The sequence below is a fragment of the Caretta caretta genome, chromosome 5 (assembly GCF_965140235.1).
Source record: "Caretta caretta isolate rCarCar2 chromosome 5, rCarCar1.hap1, whole genome shotgun sequence".
Classification (NCBI taxonomy): domain Eukaryota; kingdom Metazoa; phylum Chordata; order Testudines; family Cheloniidae; genus Caretta; species Caretta caretta.
The window spans coordinates 136,019,536-136,042,523 of NC_134210.1; the positions used below are offsets into that span (position 1 = coordinate 136,019,536).

The 22,988-nt window shown below is 45.3% G+C and overlaps 1 protein-coding gene across 8 annotated transcripts in view; it reads right to left on the reverse strand.

Annotated features, from left to right (window-relative positions):
* APTX (aprataxin) overlaps positions 1–22,988 on the reverse strand; it is a 43,811-nt gene that overhangs the window by 4,367 nt on the left and 16,456 nt on the right. For all 8 annotated transcript variants that reach the window (XM_048849737.2, XM_075128928.1, XM_075128929.1 and 5 more), the window contains 2 exons: positions 22,799–22,858; positions 4,550–4,776 (listed from right to left, as the gene is read on the reverse strand). In XM_048849737.2, coding sequence (XP_048705694.1) covers positions 4,550–4,776; positions 22,799–22,858 — 287 coding nt within the window. The remainder of the gene's footprint in view (positions 1–4,549; positions 4,777–22,798; positions 22,859–22,988) is intronic.

The following is a 22,988-nucleotide window of genomic DNA, read 5'->3' on the forward strand; positions in this document are numbered from 1 at the left end:
ATGACAGGTCCCGTTCACGAACTGGCGGACCAGGATGGGACAATTCCAGAGGCTCCACAAAGGGGAGGACAACTGGTACCTGAACTTGTTGTTGGCTGAGACTGTTGGCCCACTGCATGCCTGGTGATCTTGCCTAGGAATGAGAATAGGAGCGCAACCTCTGAACGAGGAGTGTCTCACAGGTTCCATGCGGGGTTGGGGGGTCACTAGGCATAAGGGTAAGGTTAGGGCACCAGGCCAGGGGCCCCTGTCCCAACTGTGGGAAGAGCTGCTACATGAGGGGGAGGGATAGCTCAGTGGTTTGAGCATTGGCCTGCTAAACCCAGGGTTGCGAGTTCAATCCTTGAGGGGGCCATTTAGGGATCTGCTTCAAGCAGGGGGTTGGACTAGATGACCTCCTGAGGTCCCTTCCAACCTTAACCTTCTATGATTCTATGAACAGTCCCCGGTATAGGCCAGGTGATTGGAGCCAGCCCCAAAGTGCAAGCAACTGGTCCAATCATCCATCATCCAAAGCAAGGGAGGGACTGGTGCCAACAATGAAAACAGCACAGCCGGGACCCAGTATGCCTCCATTATCTCCAGTGCTGGGAGTGGCACCAGTCCCAAAATCAGCAGCAGTCCCAAAGCAGCAGACGGTGCAGAGGTGGAGGGCAGGGAGTGCCACCACAGTAATATCGGTAGCATGAAATGCAGCGGTGCTAAGGAGTTTTCCGTGCCAACAAGGTCCATTGTGCTGTGCCCGGCACCAGACTCACTTCCACAGCTGGTGGTAAGGCTACATCAGGATGCGGTGCCAACAGACAACAAAGGTTCAGCCGCCTGTCCGGATAGCGAAGCTGTGGACGACACAGCCTTGGAGAAGTCCTGAACCAAAGTAGAGCTCAGGAAGTCCACCACCTCTGCCACCTGATATGCTGCTGATGTGGACACTGTCAATGTCAGCATAACCCTTCTCAGTACCAGACTCAATGGACACCCTGGGGCTGGAACCAGATTCAGCGATACCGGGTCTCTCACATCCCTGTGCAGTACTGGGGAGCGGTTGAACAGATGCTGCATCCTGCATGTCAGCAGTAGCCATACTTTTCCTAGAGGAGTAAGAAGAGTCTCCTCGAGATCTGGAGTGGTCACACTTGGTCTTGCAACCTTTTCTTTGGCGGAGAGAGTGGTTTCTATGCCTCTTTGGAGAGGCAGTGACTCCAGAGCATGAGCCAGTACCACTCACTGTGGAGGAGGGCAACCTCCAATCTGACGTAGGCCTTGGTACTGAAACAGGCCTTGTGGCCTGCTTGAGAAGGTTCTGCTTCAGGCAAAGGTCTCTAGCCGCTTGAGTCCATTTTGTGAACAATTTACAAATTGAAAACCACTCTTTGATATGAGCCTCACCTAAGCAGAGCAAGCACCTTGTGTGAGGGTCGTTGTTAGGGATTCCACACACACACACACACACACACGCACGACAGGATGACTGGAAAAAGGCTAATGTAGTGCCCATCTTTAAAAAAGAGGGGGACGACCTAGGGAACTACAGGCCAGTCAGCCTCACCTCAGTCCCTGGAAAAATCATGGAGCAGGTCCTCAAGGAATCCATTCTGAAGCTCTTAGAGGAGAGGAAAGTGATCAGGAACAGTCAGCATGGATTCACCAAGGGCAAGTCATGCCTGACTAACCTAATTGCCTTCTATGATGAGATAACTGGCTCTGTGGATGAGGGGAAAGCAGTGGACGTGTTATTCCTTGACTTTAGTAAAGCTTTTGGTACGGTCTCCCACAGTATTCTTGCCAGCAAGTTAAAGAAGTATGGGCTGGATGAATGGACTATAAGGTGGATAGAAAGCTGGCTAGATTGTCGGGCTCAACGGGTAGTGATCAATGACTCCATGTCTAGTTGGCAGCCAGTATCTAGCGGAGTGCCCCAAGGGTCGGTCCTGGGGCCGGTTTTGTTCAATATCTTCATTGATGATCTGGAGGATGGTGTGGATTGCACTCTCAGCAAGTTTGCAGACGACACTAAACTGGGAGGAGTGGTAGATACACTGGAGGGTAGGGATATGATACAGAGGGACCTAGACAAATTAGAGGATTGGGCTATGTCAGGGTTCCTTCCCCACTCTGAACTCTAGGGTACAGATGTGGGGACCTGCATGAAAGACCCCTTAAGCTGATTTCTACCAGCTTAGGTTAAAAACTTCCCCAAGGTACAAACTTTGCCTTGTCCTTGAACAGTATGCTGCCACCACCCAGCATTTAAAACAAAGAACAGGGAAAGAGACCACTTGGGGACATCTTCCCCCAAAATATCCCCCCAAGCCCTACACCCCCTTTCCTGGAGAGGCTGGAGAATAATATCCTAACCAATCTGTTACAAAATCATCAAAAAGCCAAACCCCTGGATCTTGGAACAATGGAAAAAATCAGTCGGTTCTTAAAAGAAGGATTTTATAAAAAAGAAAAAAAAAAGGAAAAAGAATCACCTCTGTAAAATCAGAATGGAAAATACTTTACAAGGTAATCAGATTCAAAACACAGAGGATCCCCCTCTGGGCAAAACCTTAAAAGTTACAGAAAACAGGAATAAACCTCACTCTTAACACAGGGAAAATTCACATAAAACAAAAGATAAACTAATCCGCCTTGCCTGGCTTACCTCTACTGGTTGCAATATTGGAGACTTGGATTAGGATGGGTTGGAGAAGATGGATTTCTGTCTGGCCTCTCTCAGACCCAAGAGAGAACAAACACGTAAACAAAGAGCACAAACAAAAGCCTCCCCCCCCCTCACCCCAAATCTTTTGGGTCAGGTGCCAGCCAGGTTAGCTGAGCTTCTTAACTCTTTACAGGTAACAGGATGTTGCCTCTGGCCAGGAGGATTTTACAGTACTGTATACAGAAAGGTGGTTACCCTTCCCTTTATATTTATGATAGGCCAAAAGAAATGTGATGAGGTTCAACAAGAACAAGTGCAGAGTCCTGCACTTAGGAAGGAAGAATCCCATGCACCGCTACAGACTAGGGACCGAATGGCTAGGCAGCAGTTCTGCAGAAAAGGACCTAGGGGTTACAGTGGACGAGAAGCTAGATATGAGTCAACAGCGTGCCCTTGTTGCCAAGAAGGCTAACGGCATTTTGGGCTGTATAAGTACGAGCACTGCCAGCAGACTGAAGGACATGATCATTCCCCTCTATTCAGCATTGGTGAGGCCTCATCTGGAGTATTGTGTCCAGTTTTAGGCCCCACACTACAAGAAGGATGCGGAAAAATTGAAAAACGTCCAGCGGAGGGCAACAAAAATGATTAGGGGGCTGAAGCACATGATTTATGAGGAGAGGCTGAAAAGAGAAGAATGAGGGGGGATTTGATAGCTGCTTTCAACTACCTGAAAGGGGGTTCCAAAGAGGATGGATTTAAACTGTTCTCAGTGGTACCAGATGACAGAATGAGGAGTAATGGTCTCAAGTTGCAGTGGGGGAGGTTTAGGTTGGATATTAGGAGACATTTTCACTAGGAGGGTGGTAAAGCACTGGAATGGGTTACCTAGGGAGGTGGTGGAATCTCCTTCCTTAGAGGTTTTTAAGGTCAGGCTTGACAAAGTCCTGGCTGGGATGATTTAGTTGGGGTTGGTCCTGCTTTGAGCAGGGGGTTGGACTAGATGACCTCCTGAGGTCTCTTCCAACCCTGATAGTCTACAATTCTACAACAGACAACCAACCCTGGTGAGGGTAACACCAGGCAAAACACTTTACTAAGCCAGCTAATGCTAACACTAATACTAAAAGGTACCAACTAACTATATGCAATTAAGTCAAAGAATGAGGAACTGTGAGGTGAAGAACGACACAGTGCTCCCATTCCAGCCAGGGACGGATGGTAAGAAGGAACTAAGGGGGGGTCGAGATAGTTGCTGCATCATGTAGCATGGGGAAGGGTTGTGGCCACAAGGTGCAAGTGTTGCCCCCTATTGGTACTGCTAGGAAAAATTCTCCAGCTCTAACGTGCTAGGTGCATACACAGTTAAGTGGAATACACGGCTACATCTACTCGAAGAACCAGTCTGCACCATAAACTGGAACATTCGCCACTGTTAGGAGAGCACGCCTTCATGTGGGCTTCAGAGAAAAATCTACTTCTGACTTCCAGAAGATTAATAAAAAGTTGCCATTTTCTTATAAAATTTTTCTACTTACTTTTAACGATATAATTATATATTTCTGAGTAAGCAAAAAAATAATCTTGAGAAAAATAAAGCGTAGCTAATACTCCTTGTTTTTACTTTTATATAGTTTAAATGCTCTGGATTGTTATGTTGCACACTCTACACCTCTTAATGACATCCAACATTCCTGTTTCTCAAGACACAAACATTCATCATAAATCAAGAGAATTTCATTTTGCAAATTTTCAAAATAAGGCCTTATCTCAGTAAATCAAAAAGGCTCAAGTCCAAAAACAGGTACACAACCTGGCTATGTAGGCATGAAATTGATACCATTGGTTGAATGTGTTCCAGATAACAGAAATAAAACTGGCTGAACAATCTAGCCTTACCTCATGCTGGGAATTGCATGATAACCCAATCTGAACTCCAAGCTATCTTTATCCAGGCATTGTTGGATCAGCTTTTCCCCAACAGCATGCATATGTTGTAGTAATTCAAGATGCTCTTTTGTTACGGATTTTAGACTGGAGATGGAGTCCCAGGGTAAGATTAGCCAGTGGTAACGAGCTTTGGGATATTTATCCTTAATGATTACAACCCTATCATCTTTGTAAACCTAGTAGAGAGAGAGAGAGAGAAATCAAGGTTATTTACCATTGACTGGGGTTCCCTGGAATGTCATAATAAAAATAATCAACTTGAATTATCCAAATATTTGGCTTCACTGATCCACACTTGTATGCTCCATGTCCGTGTCACAGAACCATTCAAAAGCAGTTAGTTTGGTATGGGGCCAATGCGCACACACACACGTACATACAGATGTACAGAGTGCACCTCTGAAACAAGGTAGGGCTAAACTTACTCCTTATTTCCAAAGCAAGGATGTGTTAGGATATAGATATTCAGGCCTGCCTGTAAAGACCTATACTCTAAGAATGTAGGTATATGTTTATCATTTAGCTAGTAATAGAGGTATACAAGAAAGAATCTGTGTAAGGGCCTTCTCTCACTGTGACAGTCTGAGGCCCTGTTCTTAGGCCAATGCCTTTGGCTAAGCAGCAGCGGCAGCCATAAGCTGGGAAGCAACCGGTCACATCCTCACGTTCCAAACTAGTCAATCTGGGGCTGTTAGAAAGGTGATCCGATCTATCACCTCCAGAGAAAGGGAAGAGCCTAGAAGATGTAAAAGGAAATTTAGGTTGATAGTTTTCTGTCTGGTTAGAACTCACTTATCAATAGACACAGCTGGAAAACCCTTATGTCTTTATAGATGTAGTTGTGAAATCCTCACTTCTGTATTGTTTTGTCATTATAGTTCCCACTTTGCTATTGTTTATTTGCATGGTCTCTGTCTGGTTCTGTGATTGTTTTTGTCTGCTGTGTAATTAATTTTGCTGGGTGTAAACTAATTAAGGTGGTGGGATATAATTGGTTAGCTAATCATGTTACAATATGTTAGAATTGGTTAGGTAAATTTCAGTAGAATGATTGGTTAAGGTATAGCTAAGAATATTACTATATAAATTAGGGGCAAACAGGAAGTAAGTTGGGATTCGAAAATAAGGAAAAAGGAACTTGGATTTAAGCTTGCTGGAAGTTCACCCCAACAAACATCAAATTGTTTGCACCTCCGGACTTTGGGTAGCGTTGCTCTCTGTTCATGCGAGAAGGACCAGGGAAGTGGGAGAGTGAAGGAATAAGCTCTCTAACAGGATGGAGGAAAGGAGAGTATGGATCTGTGGAGAAAATACATTTGGAGCTCTCCAGTGACTGTTAAGTACACTATTTTACCCAACATAAATATACCTCCAGAGATCCACGTTGACTAATTACCAAACAATAAACACTTATCTGAGAGACAGTGGTGGAAAGAGTCTTGAGATTTTCTATTTGACTATATAAAGTCTCCTATAAGCCATACTCAACACATTTTACTACCACCTGTGAAGTATTTGGATCAATATATCCCACGCTCTGGGCACTTCTCTGCAGATAGCATAACCAAGATAATTTACAAAAACTTGCATTTGCAATGAGGTAACAAACCAGCCTTTCCACATCTGGTTTATAGATCTATAAATGCCTAGACCTGAAGGGAGCACTATGAGCATCTAGTCTGACCTCCTGTGTAACATGGGCCAGAGAATTGACCCACAATAATTCCTTTGAACTAGAACTGGTCTTTTAGAGAAACATCCAATCTTGATTTATGTAGACTGGCTGCCTAGGGTAAGGAGTCACTCGGCTGCAGCAGACGCACTCAGAGACTGCATTCAGCAAACAAACATTCTAGGACGAGACTAATGACCACGTCGCTTTAACAGAAATAATGAAGAGGCAAAAGCTGTCAAAGCCTTTGGTGGTCACTTACCCAGCTAAGGTGATTTCACCCAGAAAACCATTTGCAAGGAGAGGTTTCAGAATAGCAGCCATGACAGCAGTTGACAAGAACGTCTGAGGAAACATGAAGGGGGGAGGAAGGGGAATAAACATGGGGAAATAGTTTTACTTTGTGTAATGACCCATCCACTCCCGGTCTATATTCAAGCCTAAGTTAATTGTATCCAGTTTGCAAATTAATTCCAATTCAGCAGTCTCTCCTTGGAATCTGTTTTCAAAGTCTTTTTGTTGTAATATTGCGACTTTTAGGTCTGTAATCGAGTGACCAGAGAGACTGAAGTGTTCTCCGACTGGTTTATGAATGTTATAATTCTTGACATCTGATTTGTGTCCATTTATTCTTTTACGTAGAGACTGTCCAGTTTGCCCAATGTACATGGCAGAGGGGCATTGCTGGCACATGATGGCATATATCACATTGGTAGATGTGCAGGTGAACAAGCCTCTGATAGTGTGGCTGATGTGATTAGGCCCTATGATGGTGTCCCCTGAATAGATATGTGGACACAGTTGGCAACGGGCTTTGTTGCAAGGATAGGTTCCTGGGTTAGTGGTTCTGGTGTGTGGTTGTTGGTGAGTATTTGCTTAAGGATGGGGGGCTATCTGTAGGCAAGGACTGGCCTGTCTCCCAAGATCTGTGAGAGTGATGAGTCATCCTTCAGGATAGGTTGTAGATCCTTGATGATGCGTTGGAGAGGTTTTAGTTGGGGGCTGAAGGTGATGGCTAGTGGCGTTCTGTTATTTTCTTTCTTGGGCCTGTCCTGTAGTAGGTGACTTCTGGGTACTCTTCTGGCTCTGTCAATCTGTTTCTTCACTTCAGCAGGTGGGTATTGTAGTTGTAAAAATGCTTGAGAGAGATCTTGTAGGTGTTTGTCTCTGTCTGAGGGGTTGGAGCAAATGCGGTTGTATCGTAGAGCTTGGCTGTAGACAATGGATCATGTGGTGTGATCTGGGTGAAAGCTGGAGGCATGTAGGTAGAAATAGCGGTCAGTAGGTTTCCGGTATAGGGTGGTGTTTATGTGACCATCGCTTATTAGCACCGTAGTGTCCAGGAAGTGGATTTCTTGTGTGGACTGGTCCAGGCTGAGGTTGATGGTGGGATGGAAATTGTTGAAATCATGGTGGAATTCCTCAAGGGCTTCTTTTCCATGGGTCCAGATGATGAAGATGTCATCAATGTAGCGCAAATAGAGTAGGGGCATTAGGGGACGAGAGCTGAGGAAGCGTTGTTCTAAGTCAGCCATACAAATGTTGGCGTACTGTGGGGCCATGCGGGTACCCATAGCAGTGCCGCTGGTTTGAAGGTATACATTGTCCCCAAATGTGAAACAGTTATGGGTGAGGACAAAGTCACAAAGTTCAGCCACCAGGTTTGCCGTGACATTATCGGGGATACTGTTCCTGATGGCTTGTAGTCCATCTTTGTGTGGAATGTTGGTGTAGAGGGCTTCTACATCCATAGTGGCCAGGATGGTGTTTTCAGGAAGATTGCCGATGGATTGTAGTTTCCTCAGGAAGTCAGTGGTGTCTCGAAGATAGCTGGGAGTGCTCGTAGCGTAGGGCCTGAGGAGGGAGTCTACATAGCCAGACAATCCTGCTGTCAGGGTGCCAATGCCTGAGATGATGGGGCGTCCAGGATTTATAAGTTTATGGATCTTGGGTAGCAAATAGAATACCCCAGGTCGGGGTTCCAGGGGTGTGTCTGTGCGGATTTGATCTTGTGCTTTTTCAGGGAGTTTCTTGAGCAAATGCTGTAGTTTCTTTTGGTAACCCTCAGTGGGATCAGAGGATAATGGCTTGTAGAAAGTGGTGTTGGAGAGCTGCCGAGCAGCCTCTTGTTCATATTCCGACCTATTCACGACGATGACAGCACCTCCTTTGTCAGCCTTTTTGATGATGTCAGAGTTGTTTCTGAGGCTGTAGATGGCATTGTGTTCTGCGCGGCTGAGGTTATGGGGCAAGTGGAAAAACAGCATCACAATTTCAGCCCGTGCACGTCTGCAGAAGCACTCTATGTAGAAGTCCAGTCTGCTGTTTCAACCTTCAGGAGGAGTCCACCTAGAATCCTTCTTTTTGTAGTGTTGGTAGGAAGGTCTCTGTGGATTAGTATGTTGTTCAGAGGTGTGTTGGAAATATTCCTTGAGTCGGAGACATCAAAAATAGGATTCTAGGTCACCACAGAACTGTATCATGTTCGTGGGGGTGGAGGGGCAGAAGGAGAGGCCCCGAGATAGAACAGCTGCTTCTGCTGGGCTGAGAGTATAGTTGGATAGATTGACAATATTGCTGGGTGGGTTAAGGGAACCATTGCTTTGGCCTCTTGTGGCATGTAGTAGTTTAGATAGTTTAGTGTCCTTTTTCTTTTGTAGAGAAGCAAAGTGTGTGTTGTAAATGGCTTGTCTAGTTTTTGTAAAGTCCAGCCACGAGGAAGTTTGTGTGGAAGGTTGTTTTTTTATGAGAGTATCCAGTTTTGAAAGCTCATTCTTAATCTTTCCCTGTTTGGTGTAGAGGATGTTGATCAGGTGGTTCCGCAGTTTCTTTGAGAGCGTGTGGCACAAGCTGTCAGCATAGTCTGTGTGGTATGTAGATTGTAATGGATTTTTTACCTTCAGTCCTTTTGGTATGATGTCCATCTGTTTGCATTTGGAAAGGAACATGATGTCTGTCTGTATCTGTATGAGTTTTTTCATGAAGTTGATAGATTTCCACTCCATACGGCTAAATGCAGTGCCTTGCACAATGATAGGTTTCAGAGTAGCAGCCGTGTTAGTCTGTATTCGCAAAAAGAAAAGGAGTACTTGTGGCACCTTAGAGACTAACCAATTTATTTGAGTATGAGCTTTCGTGAGCTACAGCTCACTTCATCAGATGTATACCGTGGAAACTGCAGCAGACTTTATATACACACAGAGAATATGAAACAATACCTCCTCCCACCCCACTGTCCTGCTGGTAATAGCTTATCTAAAGTGATCAACAGGTGGGCCATTTCCAGCACAAATCCAGGTTTTCTCACCCTCCACCCCCCCACACAAATTCACTCTCCTGCTGGTGATAGCCCATCCAAAGTGACAACTCTTTACATAATCAAGTCGGGCTATTTCCTGCATAGATCCAGGTTTTCTCACATCCCCCCCACCCCCATACACACACAAACTCACTCTCCTGCTGGTAATAGCTCATCTAAACTGACCACTCTCCAAGTTTAAATCCAAGTTAAACCAGAACATCTGGGGGGGGGGGGGGTAGGAAAAAACAACAGGCTACCTTGCATAATGACTTAGCCACTCCCAGTCTCTATTTAAGCCTAAATTAATAGTATCCAATTTGCAAATGAATTCCAATTCAGCAGTTTCTCGCTGGAGTCTGGATTTGAAGTTTTTTTGTTTTAAGATAGCGACCTTCATGTCTGTGATTGCGTGACCAGAGAGATTGAAGTGTTCTCCGACTGGTTTATGAATGTTATAATTCTTGACATCTGATTTGTGTCCATTTATTCTTTTACGTAGAGACTGTCCAGTTTGACCAATGTACATGGCAGAGGGGCATTGCTGGCACATGATGGCATATATCACATTGGTGGATGTGCAGGTGAACGAGCCTCTGATAGTGTGGCTGATGTTATTAGGCCCTGTGATGGTGTCCCCTGAATAGATATGTGGGCACAATTGGCAACGGGCTTTGTTGCAAGGATAAGTTCCTGGGTTAGTGGTTCTGTTGTGTGGTATGTGGTTGTTGGTGAGTATTTGCTTCAGGTTGCGGGGCTGTGTGTAGGCAAGGACTGGCCTGTCTCCCAAGACTTGTGAGAGTGTTGGGTCATCCTTTAGGATAGGTTGTAGATCCTTAATAATGCGTTGGAGGGGTTTTAGTTGGGGGCTGAAGGTGACCGCTAGTGGCGTTCTGTTATTTTCTTTGTTAGGCCTGTCCTGTAGTAGGTAACTTCTGGGAACTCTTCTGGCTCTGTCAATCTGTTTCTTTACTTCAGCAGGTGGGTATTGTAGTTGTAAGAAAGCTTGAGAGAGATCTTGTAGGTGTTTGTCTCTGTCTGAGGGGTTGGAGCAAATGCGGTTGTATCGTAGAGCTTGGCTGTAGACGATGGATCGTGTGGTGTGGTCAGGGTGAAAGCTGGAGGCATGCAGGTAGGAATAGCGGTCAGTAGGTTTCCGGTATAGGGTGGTGTTTATGTGGCCATTGTTTATTAGCACTGTAGTGTCCAGGAAGTGGATCTCTTGTGTGGACTGGACCAGGCTGAGGTTGGTGGTGGGATGGAAATTGTTGAAATCATGGTGGAATTCCTCAAGGGCTTCTTTTCCATGGGTCCAGATGATGAAGATGTCATCAATATAGCGCAAGTAGAGTAGGGGCTTTAGGGGACGAGAGCTGAGGAAGCGTTGTTCTAAATCAGCCATAAAAATTTTGGCATACTGTGGGGCCATGCGGGTACCCATAGCAGTGCCACTGATCTGAAGGTATACATTGTCCCCAAATGTGAAATAGTTATGGGTAAGGACAAAGTCACAAAGTTCAGCCACCAGGTTAGCCGTGACATTATCGGGGATAGTGTTCTTGACGGCTTGTAGTCCATCTTTGTGTGGAATGTTGGTGTAGAGGGCTTCTACATCCATAGTAGCCAGGATGGTGTTATCAGGAAGATCGCCGATGGATTGAAGTTTCCTCAGGAAGTCAGTGGTGTCTCGAAGGTAGCTGGGAGTGCTGGTAGCGTAGGGCCTGAGGAGGGAGTCTACATAGCCAGACAATCCTGCTGTCAGGGTGCCAATGCCTGAGATGATGGGGCGCCCAGGATTTCCAGGTTTATGGATCTTGGGTAGTAGATAGAATATCCCAGGTCGGGGTTCCAGGGGTGTGTCTGTGCGGATTTGATCTTGTGCTTTTTCAGGAAGTTTCTTGAGCAAAGCTGTAGTTGCTTTTGGTAACTCTCAGTGGGATCATAGGGTAATGGCTTGTAGAAACTCATGTTGGAGAGCTGCCGAGCAGCCTCTTGTTCATATTCCGACCTATTCATGATGACAACAGCACCTCCTTTGTCAGCCTTTTTGATTATGATGTCAGAGTTGTTTCTGAGGCTGTGGATGGCATTGCGTTCCGCATGGCTGAGGTTATGGGGCAAGTGATGCTGCTTTTCCACAATTTCAGCCCGTGCACGTCGGCGGAAGCACTCTATGTAGAAGTCCAGTCTGCTGTTTCGACCTTCAGGAGGAGTCCATCTAGAATCCCTCTTTCTGTAGTGTTGGCAGGGAGACCTCTGTGGATTAGTATGTTGTTCAGAGGTATTTTGGAAATATTCCTTGAGACGGAGACGTTGAAAATAGGATTCTAGGTCACCACAGAACTGTATCATGTTCGTGGGGGTGGAGGGGCAGAAGGAGAGGCCCCGAGATAGAACAGCTGCTTCTGCTGGGCTGAGAGTATAGTTGGATAGGTTAACAATATTGCTAGGTGGGGTGAGGGAACCATTGCTGTGGCCCCTTGTAGCATGTAGTAGTTTAGAAAGTTTAGTGTCCTTTTTCTTTTGTAGAGAAGCAAAGTGTGCGTTGTAAATGGCTTGTCTAGTTTTAGTAAAATCCAGCCACGAGGAAGTTTGTGTGGAAGGTTGGTTCTTTATGAGAGTATCCATTTTTGAGAGCTCATTCTTAATCTTTCCCTGTTTGCTGTAGAGGATCTTGATCAGGTGATTCCGCAGTTTCTTTGAGAACGTGAGGCACAAGCTGTCAGCATAGTCTGTGTGGTATGTAGATTGTAATGGATTTTTTACCTTCAGTCCTTTTGGTACGATGTCCATCTGTTTGCATTTGGAAAGGAAGATGATGTCTGTCTGTATCTGTACAAGTTTTTTCATGCAGTTGATAGATTTCCACTCCATACGGCTAAATGCAGTGCCTTGCATAATGACAGGTTTCAGAGGAACAGCCGTGTTAGTCTGTATTCGCAAAAAGAAAAGGAGTACTTGTGGCACCTTAGAGACTAACCAATTTATTTGAGCATGAGCTTTCGTGAGCTACAGCTCACTTCATCAGATGTATACCGTGGAAACTGCAGCAGACTTTATATACACACAGAGAATATGAAACAATACCTCCTCCCACCCCACTGTCCTGCTGGTAATAGCTTATCTAAAGTGATCAACAGGTGGGCCATTTCCAGCACAAATCCAGGTTTTCTCACCCTCCACCCCCCCACACAAATTCACTCTCCTGCTGGTGATAGCCCATCCAAAGTGACAACTCTTTACATAATCAAGTCGGGCTATTTCCTGCATAGATCCAGGTTTTCTCACATCCCCCCCACCCCCATACACACACAAACTCACTCTCCTGCTGGTAATAGCTCATCTAAACTGACCACTCTCCAAGTTTAAATCCAAGTTAAACCAGAACATCTGGGGGGGGGGGGGTAGGAAAAAACAAGAGGAAACAGGCTACCTTGCATAATGACTTAGCCACTCCCAGTCTCTATTTAAGCCTAAATTAATAGTATCCAATTTGCAAATGAATTCCAATTCAGCAGTTTCTCGCTGGAGTCTGGATTTGAAGTTTTTTTGTTTTAAGATAGCGACCTTCATGTCTGTGATTGCGTGACCAGAGAGATTGAAGTGTTCTCCGACTGGTTTATGAATGTTATAATTCTTGACATCTGATTTGTGTCCATTTATTCTTTTACGTAGAGACTGTCCAGTTTGACCAATGTATCACTCAAAATGAGCTAATACCAGCAGGAGAGTGGGGGTGGGGGGAAGAAAACCTTTTGTAGTGATGATCAAGGTGGGCCATTACCAGCAATTGACAAGAATGTCTGAGGAACAAGGGGGTGGGGGGGGAATAAACTTGGGGAAATAACCTTTTGTAGTGATAATTTACACAAAGTAAAACTTTCTCTTCCTCCCCCTCCACCCCCGCTCTCCTGCTGGTATTAGCTCACCTTTCCTGATCACTCTCCTTACAGTCTGTATGGTAACACCCTTTGTTTCATGTTCTCTGTGTATATAAATCTCCCCACTGTATTTTCCACTGAATGCGTCCGATGAAGTGAGCTGTAGCTCACGAAAGCTTATGCTCAAATTTGTTAGTTTCTAAGGTGCCACAAGTCCTCCTTTTCTTTTTGCAAGGAGAGGCTGTAGAAAACATATCCCTAACTCCCTGAAGTCTCTATATTTACTGAGGTCAGACTGAGATCGCTTGGCTGCGTGGGACACAGTTCTGGAAGGTGAAGGAATCTTTTCATCAAACATTTCAGCAGAGGATGCTCAAACAGAAAGTTGCCGTTTACTGCTTGTCAAACAGAAAGCAAGCACCACAACATTGTGCAAAGGCTTGTATTTTTAGTTGTCCAAAGCAGGTGAGATTTAAAAAGAACAGTCAGCCTATTAAATAAAACAGGCAGAAGCTGTAGACAGACTAGTACAAAGAGAAGGAAACACATTCAGGCTAGGAGACCTGTGACTAGGGCATGCAGGGCTCCTGTTGAGGTCACAGATTGGTCTGACAACGAGCCAAGGGATTCTAGAAACAAAAGGAGACATCTACTGCAATTCCAATTATATTCATGTCTTCACTAAGCAATTCCAGTAGGAGGAGGTTCCAACCCCTTTCTGGGCATTGCTTTTCTAATCAGGGAAGGAGAAATCACTTACTGGCAGCTGCTGGATTGAATAACTAAGACTTGTGCACTGAACAGCTTGAGGGAGGGAGTTTCACCATCATGACTGACTCCTCCCCAAAATGCGATCCTGGGAACTACCATCATACCACCGGTTCTTTGTTGGCCTGATCTTTAAAGCCATACCAACTAGAAAGGGGAAAACAAATGAACTCACCACCTCCACCAGCTTCGGCTAAATCCTCCACAATTCCTGGGGAAGATGTAAAATTCAAGTTCCTACTGTTGCCCCTCCCCTATTATAGCATTTTCCTCCCACATCTAATTTCTCCTCTTGCCTATCTTTGCCTTCTGCCCAAGCAGAGTTTGGCTTGGCCAACGAAGACAAAACCACCTTTTACAACACTGCTGTGAACAGAGGCCAGCCAGCTTGACCCTGGTAAGAGCTTGCCAGGTCTTGAAGCGGCTAGTAAGATTGTATGCTGTGCCTTTGCCCTCCCTGCAGTGAGGCCTCCAGGGAGACAGGCTTGTTTTTCTACATCCCTGCTATCCTCTTCTTATTCTTGTGTGTACATCTTCCTGGCTTTGCTTTAAAGGAAACAGAATCAAAGTTCAACAACTCAAGGCTGTACAAAACTGGCTCTTCTTCCTGCAACCAGGACAGATAATGCCATCTTTAACACCACCCAAAGCGGTCTAGCAGAGATTTCTCCCAATAAAAATTCCATACAACAAATGAAAAAAGGAATCAGAGAAATTGTTAAGATAAAGCTTTTACTCAACTTTTTAAGTTTCAAGTACTTTAACTGTTTCCCTTCTTTATCCAGGAGGCCTAGCCTACACTACAAAGTTAACAAGGTCAACAAAACCTGCCTTGCATCAGCCTTGTTGGGCATGTGTCTACCATTTAAATATGGCTCCTGCGGATGTAAGGGCTCCTGCCCTTTCACCCCAACTTAACATCTCGGGAGGGGAGGGATAGCTCAGTGGTTTGAGCATTGGCCTGCTAAACCCAGGATTGTGAGTTCAATCCTTGAGGGGGCCATTTAGGGATCGGGGACAAAAATTGGGGATTGGTCCTGCTTTGAGCAGGGGGTGGGACTAGATGACCTCCTGAGGTCCCTTCCAACCCTGATATTCTATGATTCTATGAACACCACCTCCAAGAGCAGCATAGAGCCAAGGTTGATGTTCTTAGGCAGTGTCTACACTCACACTGTTGACCTTTCTTAGGTCGACTGTAACTGTCCTCCAACAGCTGTCCCACAATGCCCCACACTGAACACTCTGGTCATCATTGTGAACTCCATTGGCGAGGGGTCATAGAGACCAGAAGAACCCTCTCCCCTTTAAAGCCCTACAAATTTTTGAAATTCCTTTTCCTGGTTGCCTGTCTTTGCAAGCACACCTAGCATCTCTCCATTGTTGAGTGCAACTGCCCAGCTGACCATGCCGGCTACATGCTTCAGACACACTCCTGCCTGGAGTAGACAGGAGATATTGGATCTCCTGTGCCTGTGGGGAGAAGAGACTGTGCAGGTACAGCTTAGAATCTGCCCTAGAAATGTGGCTATCTACAAGCAGATTTCTCAGGGGATGCAGAAGGGCTAAGACAGGGACCAGCAGCACCGTTGTGTGAAAGCCAAGTTGCTGCGGCAGGCACATCAGAAGGCCTTCAACAATCAAGTTGGTGCCGAGCCATAGGCCTGCCGCTTTTACAAAGAGCTGAATGCCCTACTCAGTGGAGACTCCACCACCCCCAACAGCACCACGGATTCATCCGAGAATCCAAAGTCACAGACCCCTGCCGTGAACTGTGAGGAAGAGGAGGATGGGGACAGACAACCAGGAGATCCAGCTACGCAGCAAGGCAGAACCTGTTTTTAACTCCAGTGCAGTCCAATCAGTCCCACAAGTTAAGCATTGGCGAGCCCAGTGCAGGGGAAGAAACCTCAGGTAAGTGTGCAGTTTAATTTTAAATTTCAGGGATGGCCTCCCTGAAAGTAGTAGGACACATCTTTTGACTTATTAATTTACTCATGCTAGAAGAGATAGTGGTACAACAAAGAGGTAGAGTTAACTGCTTTTCAATCCCGTCTATCTTTGGCGGGGGGCCACGGTGAACAGTTTGTTTACGTGCACAGGGATGTCCCATAAATTCTTCTGATATCTCGCTAGAGCACAAGAAGGGCCATATTGGGTCAGACCAATGGTCCATCCAGCCCAGTATTCTGTCTTCTGATGGTGGCCAATGCCAGGTGCTTCAGAGGGAATAAACAGAACAGGCAATCACTGAGTGATCTATCCCTGTCATCCACTCCCAGTTTATGGCAATCAGAGCTTTAGGGAAACCCAGAGCATGGGGTTGCATCCCTAAGTATCTTGGCTAACAGCCATTGATGGACCTATCCTCCATGAATTAATCTAGCTCTTTCTTGAACCATCATAGTTCTGGCCTTCACAACATCCCCTGGCAACGAGTTCCACAAGTTGACTGTGGGTTGTGTGAAGTAGTACTTCCTTTTGTTTGTTTTAAACCTGCTGCCTATTAATCTCATTGGGTGACCCCTGGTTCTTGTGTTAGGTGAGGAGTAAATAACACTTCCTTATTCACTTTCTCCACATCATGAAACTTTCATGGAGGTACTCTGCAAACCTCTGCCAAAGGTTTCTAGGGAAGACTGTCTTATTTCTTCCTCTGGGATAGAGTGGCACGGTGAAGTATCTTAAAATAATTTCAGCAGGCACCATTGCAGTACACTGGCTAGCAGCATATGGGCCTAGGTGGCATCGGGCCACCAGCAGCAGCTGTGCTCTCTGCCTGTTACCCTCCGGAGTGAGAGATCAGCTAAAATCACCACCACCACACCTGTGGAAAATGATGCCAGCATTCAGTGCCACTGCCCTATACTGCTAGAATCACGCAACCAAGCAATTCCCTCCTCATTTCCCCAACCACCACAGGCCATACTCATTGTGGCTGGTGCCGGGACTGGCACTGTGCACAAGCAATCCCAAGCAGAAATGAGAATGTAGTGCTTAGAACTTTATGGGAGCAAAGGAAGTGAGTTCAGTATCTTAAGTTTCACTTTCTATAGTGAATACACCGACAATGGTACCGCTGTATGTTTTATCTACAGCTGCTGCCACTGCATTCTTCAGGGTCTCCCCTCCACACCCGCAGCACACCTGAGCCAGATAAGGAGGAGAAAGGAGAGGACTTGTGACGACATGTTCCAGGAGATCCTGCAAGCCAGTGCATCCAACAGTGAGCACAGGGCCTGGAGGATGAATACTGCAGGCAGCCTGGAGAAGGATAGAGTGGAGAGAAGATAAGTGGAGGAAATGTAGATAGAGATGCACCAGGACATAATGGGGCTTCTCAGGCAGCAAACCCAGATGCTGCAGACTCTGTGGACCTGCAGGTGCAACAATCCTGGACTCGCCTCCCTCCGCAGCCTGTTGAGAACTCAGTACTGGAACCTCCCTATAACTGCCCTCGATATTCCACATGGCAAGAGGGGTCACCTCACTACCCCTACCACTCCATCCCAGGGGATATTAGAAACAATCACAGCTTCACATACTCTAACCTGTGAAAGCCACCGCGGCTGTACGTGTAGCTGAAATGGACATGAATGTTCTCTCCTGTTCATAATTTCTGTTCTCTTAATAAATTAAGTCTTAAATGTATTTGTTTTTAAATTGACAGGTGATTTTTTTGCACAGATTCTGTTACAGAATAAAATTCTATTACTCAGAACAAAATTCTTCTTTATTAGTTCTCAACATATACTGTCTGGCACTCAGCAGTTCTGAAAGCATCCAATTACTTGTTACCATGTAGTGTCACACAACTCACTGAATGCATCCGATGAAGTAGCTCATGAAAGCTTATGCTCAAATAAATTTGTTAGTCTCCAAGGTGCCACAAGTACTCTTTTTCTTTTTGCGAATACAGACTAACACGACTGCTACTCTGAAACAATTCCTAAGATCATTCACAAACAAAATCAATGTGTGTATTAATGTTATATTCCTGTATATACATACACACACACACACACACAGAATTTACCTCATGATCCATAGTGGACTGCAAAAGAGCAGAGCCAGGTGGAGCACACCACTATACCGTACGCTACTCTGGCTCACAGTTACAATGCTCTTTCATAGCTTCCCTGAACTGTATAGCTCCACACTGAGCTCTTTTAATGGCCTTGTATCTGGCTGTTCAGATTCAGCAGACAGATGCTCCACCTCTGCCCTCCATGCCATGGAAAGTTTTCCCTCTTTGCTTCACAGATATTATGCAAGACACAGCAAGCAGTTATGACCATTGGGATATTTTTCTCACTTAGATCCAATCTCGTGAGTAAACAACGCCAGCAACCCTTCAAATGACCAAAAGCACATTTGATGGTCATTCTGCACCTCCTGAGCCAGTAGTTGAAGTGTTCCTTGGTGCTGTCAAGGTGCCCATTGTACAGCTTCATGAGCCATGGGAAGAAGGGGTAGGCTGGGTTGCCCAGGATCACTATTGGCATTTGAACATCACCAATTGTAATCTGTCAGTTGGGAAAGAAAATCCTTGCTTGCAGCTTTCGGAACAGTCCTGGGTTCTTAAAGGTGTGAGCGTCATGCACGTTCCCTGACCAGTCAACCACATTGATGTAGATGAAGCATTCCCAGTGATCCATCAGTGCTCACATAACCACAGAAAAGTAGGCCTTTTCTGTTGATGTACTCTGTGGCAAGGTGGGCTAGTGCCAAAATAGGGATATGGATGCAGTCTATTGCTCTATGACAGGTTTCAGAGTAACAACCGTGTAAGTCTGTATTCGCAAAAAGAAAAGGAGTACTTGTGGTACCTTAGAGACTAACCAATTTATTTGAGCATAAGCTTTCGTGAGCTACAGCTCACTTCATCGGATGCATACTGTGAAAAGTTTAGAAGATCTTATTATATACACACAAAGCATGAAAAAATACCTCCTCCCACCCCACTCTCCTGCTGTTACCAGCTATTACCAGCAGGAGAGTGGGGTGGGAGGAGGTATTTTTTCATGCTTTGTGTGTATATAATAAGATCTTCTAAACTTTCCACAGTATGCATCCAATGAAGTGAGCTCTAGCTCACGAAAGCTTATGCTCAAATAAATTGGTTAGTCTCTAAGGTGCCACAAGTACTCCTTTTCTATTGCTCTACTGCAGTTCGGGAACTCCACAGCTGCAAATCCATCCACTATGTCCTGCATGTTGCAGAGAGTCACAGTCCTACATAGTAAAAGGTGATTAATGGCCCTGCACACTTGTATGAAAACAGCCCCTGCTGTAGATTTCCTTACTTCAAATTGATTCCCAGTTGATTGGTAGCAATCCAGCCTTGCAAGTTTCCACAGTGCGATCGTCACTCATTTCTTCACTGTTGGTACAGCTCTCATTTTGGTGTCCTTACACTGGAGGGCTGGGACAAGTCTGGCACACACATCAGGGAATGTGGCCTTGTACATCCTAAAATTCTGCAGCCACTGCTCATCATCCCAAAACTGCATAATAAAGTGATCCCACCAGTTAGTGCTTGTTTCTGAAGCCCAGAACCAGCACTCCATCATCTTGCAGCTGCTCTGTGACCACCACCAACAACCTTGAATCAGGCCTTGCTACTTCCCACAGCAATCTGTCCTCCAAGGAATCATCGTGTTCCCCGCATCTCTTCTTGCAGCTCTGCAAATACTGCAGGATGTTGCACCCTGTTCTTGCAACGGTCATGACAGTAGTGCAGAACTATGCAAGCTCCATGGGTTTGTGGGATTTTGGGAAAAAAAGGTGCAAAAATCGTGTGATATAGATGACATTATGGGATGGCCAAAAGACAGTGCACTGGAGGGTGGCAAGTTGCACAGTAGGATACTTACCCATAGTGCATCTCATTGTGCATCGATACAAGCACTCCGAGGGAGTATGCGCACCACTAACACAAGCCCAAGTGCTGACTCCGTGGGTGTTGCGGGGCTGGAGCACGCACGGGGAAAAGTCAGGGTGTGCTCCACGCCCACCGGCAGCCAAGCTCCCCCCTCCGCTGAACGTGCCACGTCCCCACTCCTCCCCCTCCCAGTGCTTCCCGCCCGCCGCCTAACAGGACTTTCCGGGAACGCAGGGGAGGAATGGGGACACGGCGCGCTCCAAGGAGGAGGCGGTAAAGAGGTGTGGACTTGGGGGAAGAGGGGTGGAATTGGGGCTGGGTGAGGGTGGGGCAGGGACGGGGCTAGAGGTGGGGGTCAAGCACCCACAGGGCAGAGGGGAAGTTGGCTCCTATGAACACAAGGAGCCAAGCATGCACAAATGATGTACTGACTGCAGCAGCTGTATGCCAATGTAACTTGAGTTAACATTAGTTAGTAGTATAGACATGGGCTGAATTTAATAAAAAGTTAAGTGGTTTTAATTGTGGTTACAAAGCAAGTGAACCAGCAATAATCGGATGTAAAACCTCACACAATAATTGTGTAGCAGTTAAACAACAGTTTTATTAACACTTTATCCTTTGCTGGGTAAGGTATCCTGATTATCAAAACAATATTCTCAGCCACTTGCTTAGGGTATGAATCAGCACTGAAATAGCTGTTTTCTTCCTTATGGAGAGACTTGCATTTGTGAGGTAAGCGATCCAAGAACAAAGCATCCAGGCTTCTGCTAGAACTCAATCTCTTGATGCAGTAGAATCATATAACCAAAGGGGGTCAAGATCCTAGTCTGTTTGGCAAATCTTCCTCTGGCTGAGAACAGCAAAGTGTGGGGAAACTTATGTGATGTCAAGAGGGCCAAATGCTAGAATAAGTGAGCCCAAACTAAAGCTGCTATGATGCTAGCAGTGCTCTCCGATGCTGTATTCCATAATAATTTGGGAAACACCCACCTCCAACTCCTTTTAGCAGAACGGCACCAGTCAGTGCCAGACAGCCCTTTCCTTCCCTGGTCTAGTGGTAGGGGCAACTCCAGGTAATTCAGCTGGAAAGGTCTCAGAAGGAGCAGGAAGCCACTATCTTCCAAGGACCTTCCACCAAGATTGTCTTTCACCTGATCTCACCCACCTGGCTGACGTTCCCAAGTTGGTTGAACTTCAGGACCCAGTGCAAAGTTCAACTATCCATTCAGGCATTTGTTTATGGTTGGCTGGGATGTGAGTGAATTCTTGTCTAAGAATGGGCTCAGAAATACTGGATCTCCACCCTCTAGCACACCTAGAGGCCAGAGGGCTACCTAGGTTTCATCTTGATAGAGTAATTTTTCTCCATCAAGATAGAGATCCCAGTCTCCCTTTCATAAAACTACTTATTGTCTAATTACTCAAAGAGTGTTCTGTGACAAAGTCTTGAGACTCAAGATCATCATCTGTTTCAGCTAATAAGAGTACTCAAACTTCTGCTTATCAAAAGCACTCTGCTATAGTCTGATAATATCTCGGGGGGGGGGGGAAGGAGGGGGTAACCACCACCACATAAGAACTGAAGTTTGAAGAGACACCGGTTCAGACATTAGGCAATAGGTTCAGTATTATGATACTTAAACATTCCAGTTCTCAATTTGATTAATTTTGATTTATAACTAAAATGAGATGCACCTTCTTAGACTATAAAGTCTGATGCTTTTTGGTGCTAATTTGTTTAGTTAACTCCAATCTAATATTTAGACTAATTTGGTTTAATCCTGATCTGATTTTGAGTGGATAGTGGTAATGCTTTATTTCTAGTTTAGTTTAATATTACTAGTGGCACCTTAGAGACTAACCAATTTATTTGAGCATGAGCTTTCGTGAGCTACAGCTCATGAGCTGTAGCTCACGAAAGCTCATGCTCAAATAAATTGGTTAGTCTCTAAGGTGCCACAAGTACTCCTTTTCTTTTTGCGAATACAGACTAACACGGCTGTTACTCTGAAACCTTTAATATTACTGGTAACCTATCACCGAAGCTAAGCTTTCTTGATTTTATTTTTGTTAGTTTGTGTGTTTTAATAAAATTTAGGGTACTAATACAGTGTCTCATTTCTTCACCAGCCAGTGTGGGTCCAGAACCTTGGAGGACCCAGGGGACACAACTGGTCAACCTAACAGCCTGATGACCTCTCCTAATTAGTTCCTGGGTCTCATAAGTGCCTGCTCTAAGCATGGTATTGTGACTGCATTTCAGACGTATTTTTTGGGATCCAGATGTTGAAACAAGTGATACATGCTTTATACACAAAGCTATAAATGAAACCAAGTGACCATAACAGAGGAAAATCTAGTGCTGGGGACACAACTGTCACAGGATTCTTGGATTCCATGAAATTCCACCCACACTCTCTTTGGTTAATTGGGTCACAAAATGTACCTCTCCTGAACCACAGGTGTTAAGAAAAGCAATTGGGGAGCATCATATTAACAACAGCTCTCCAAGGTGAGAGAGGTCTCCTGCTGGCCTGATGGAAAAGGACTAATGCATCTAGAAAACAGGTTGACATACATACATGCACAGTTGCTAATTTTAACATGCAGCTGGCTCAACAGCATTCTGAATGGGATGCTCATGGAATAATTTACCAATCCACGTTCAAAGTATAGTGTGGATCATTCCCACCTGCATTTTTGGGTCTTGCATGGAGATCTTCAGACCTTGACTCCAATGTCCTAAATGTTCCTGGAGTATAAATAGAATAGGCGTTCAGAAGAAAGTTAAAAAAAAAATCTAATGATATTTAAGCAGAATCCAAAATCTTCAATTAAATAATTTTTATACCTCCAGTATTACTTTGCTGATACAAAAACAT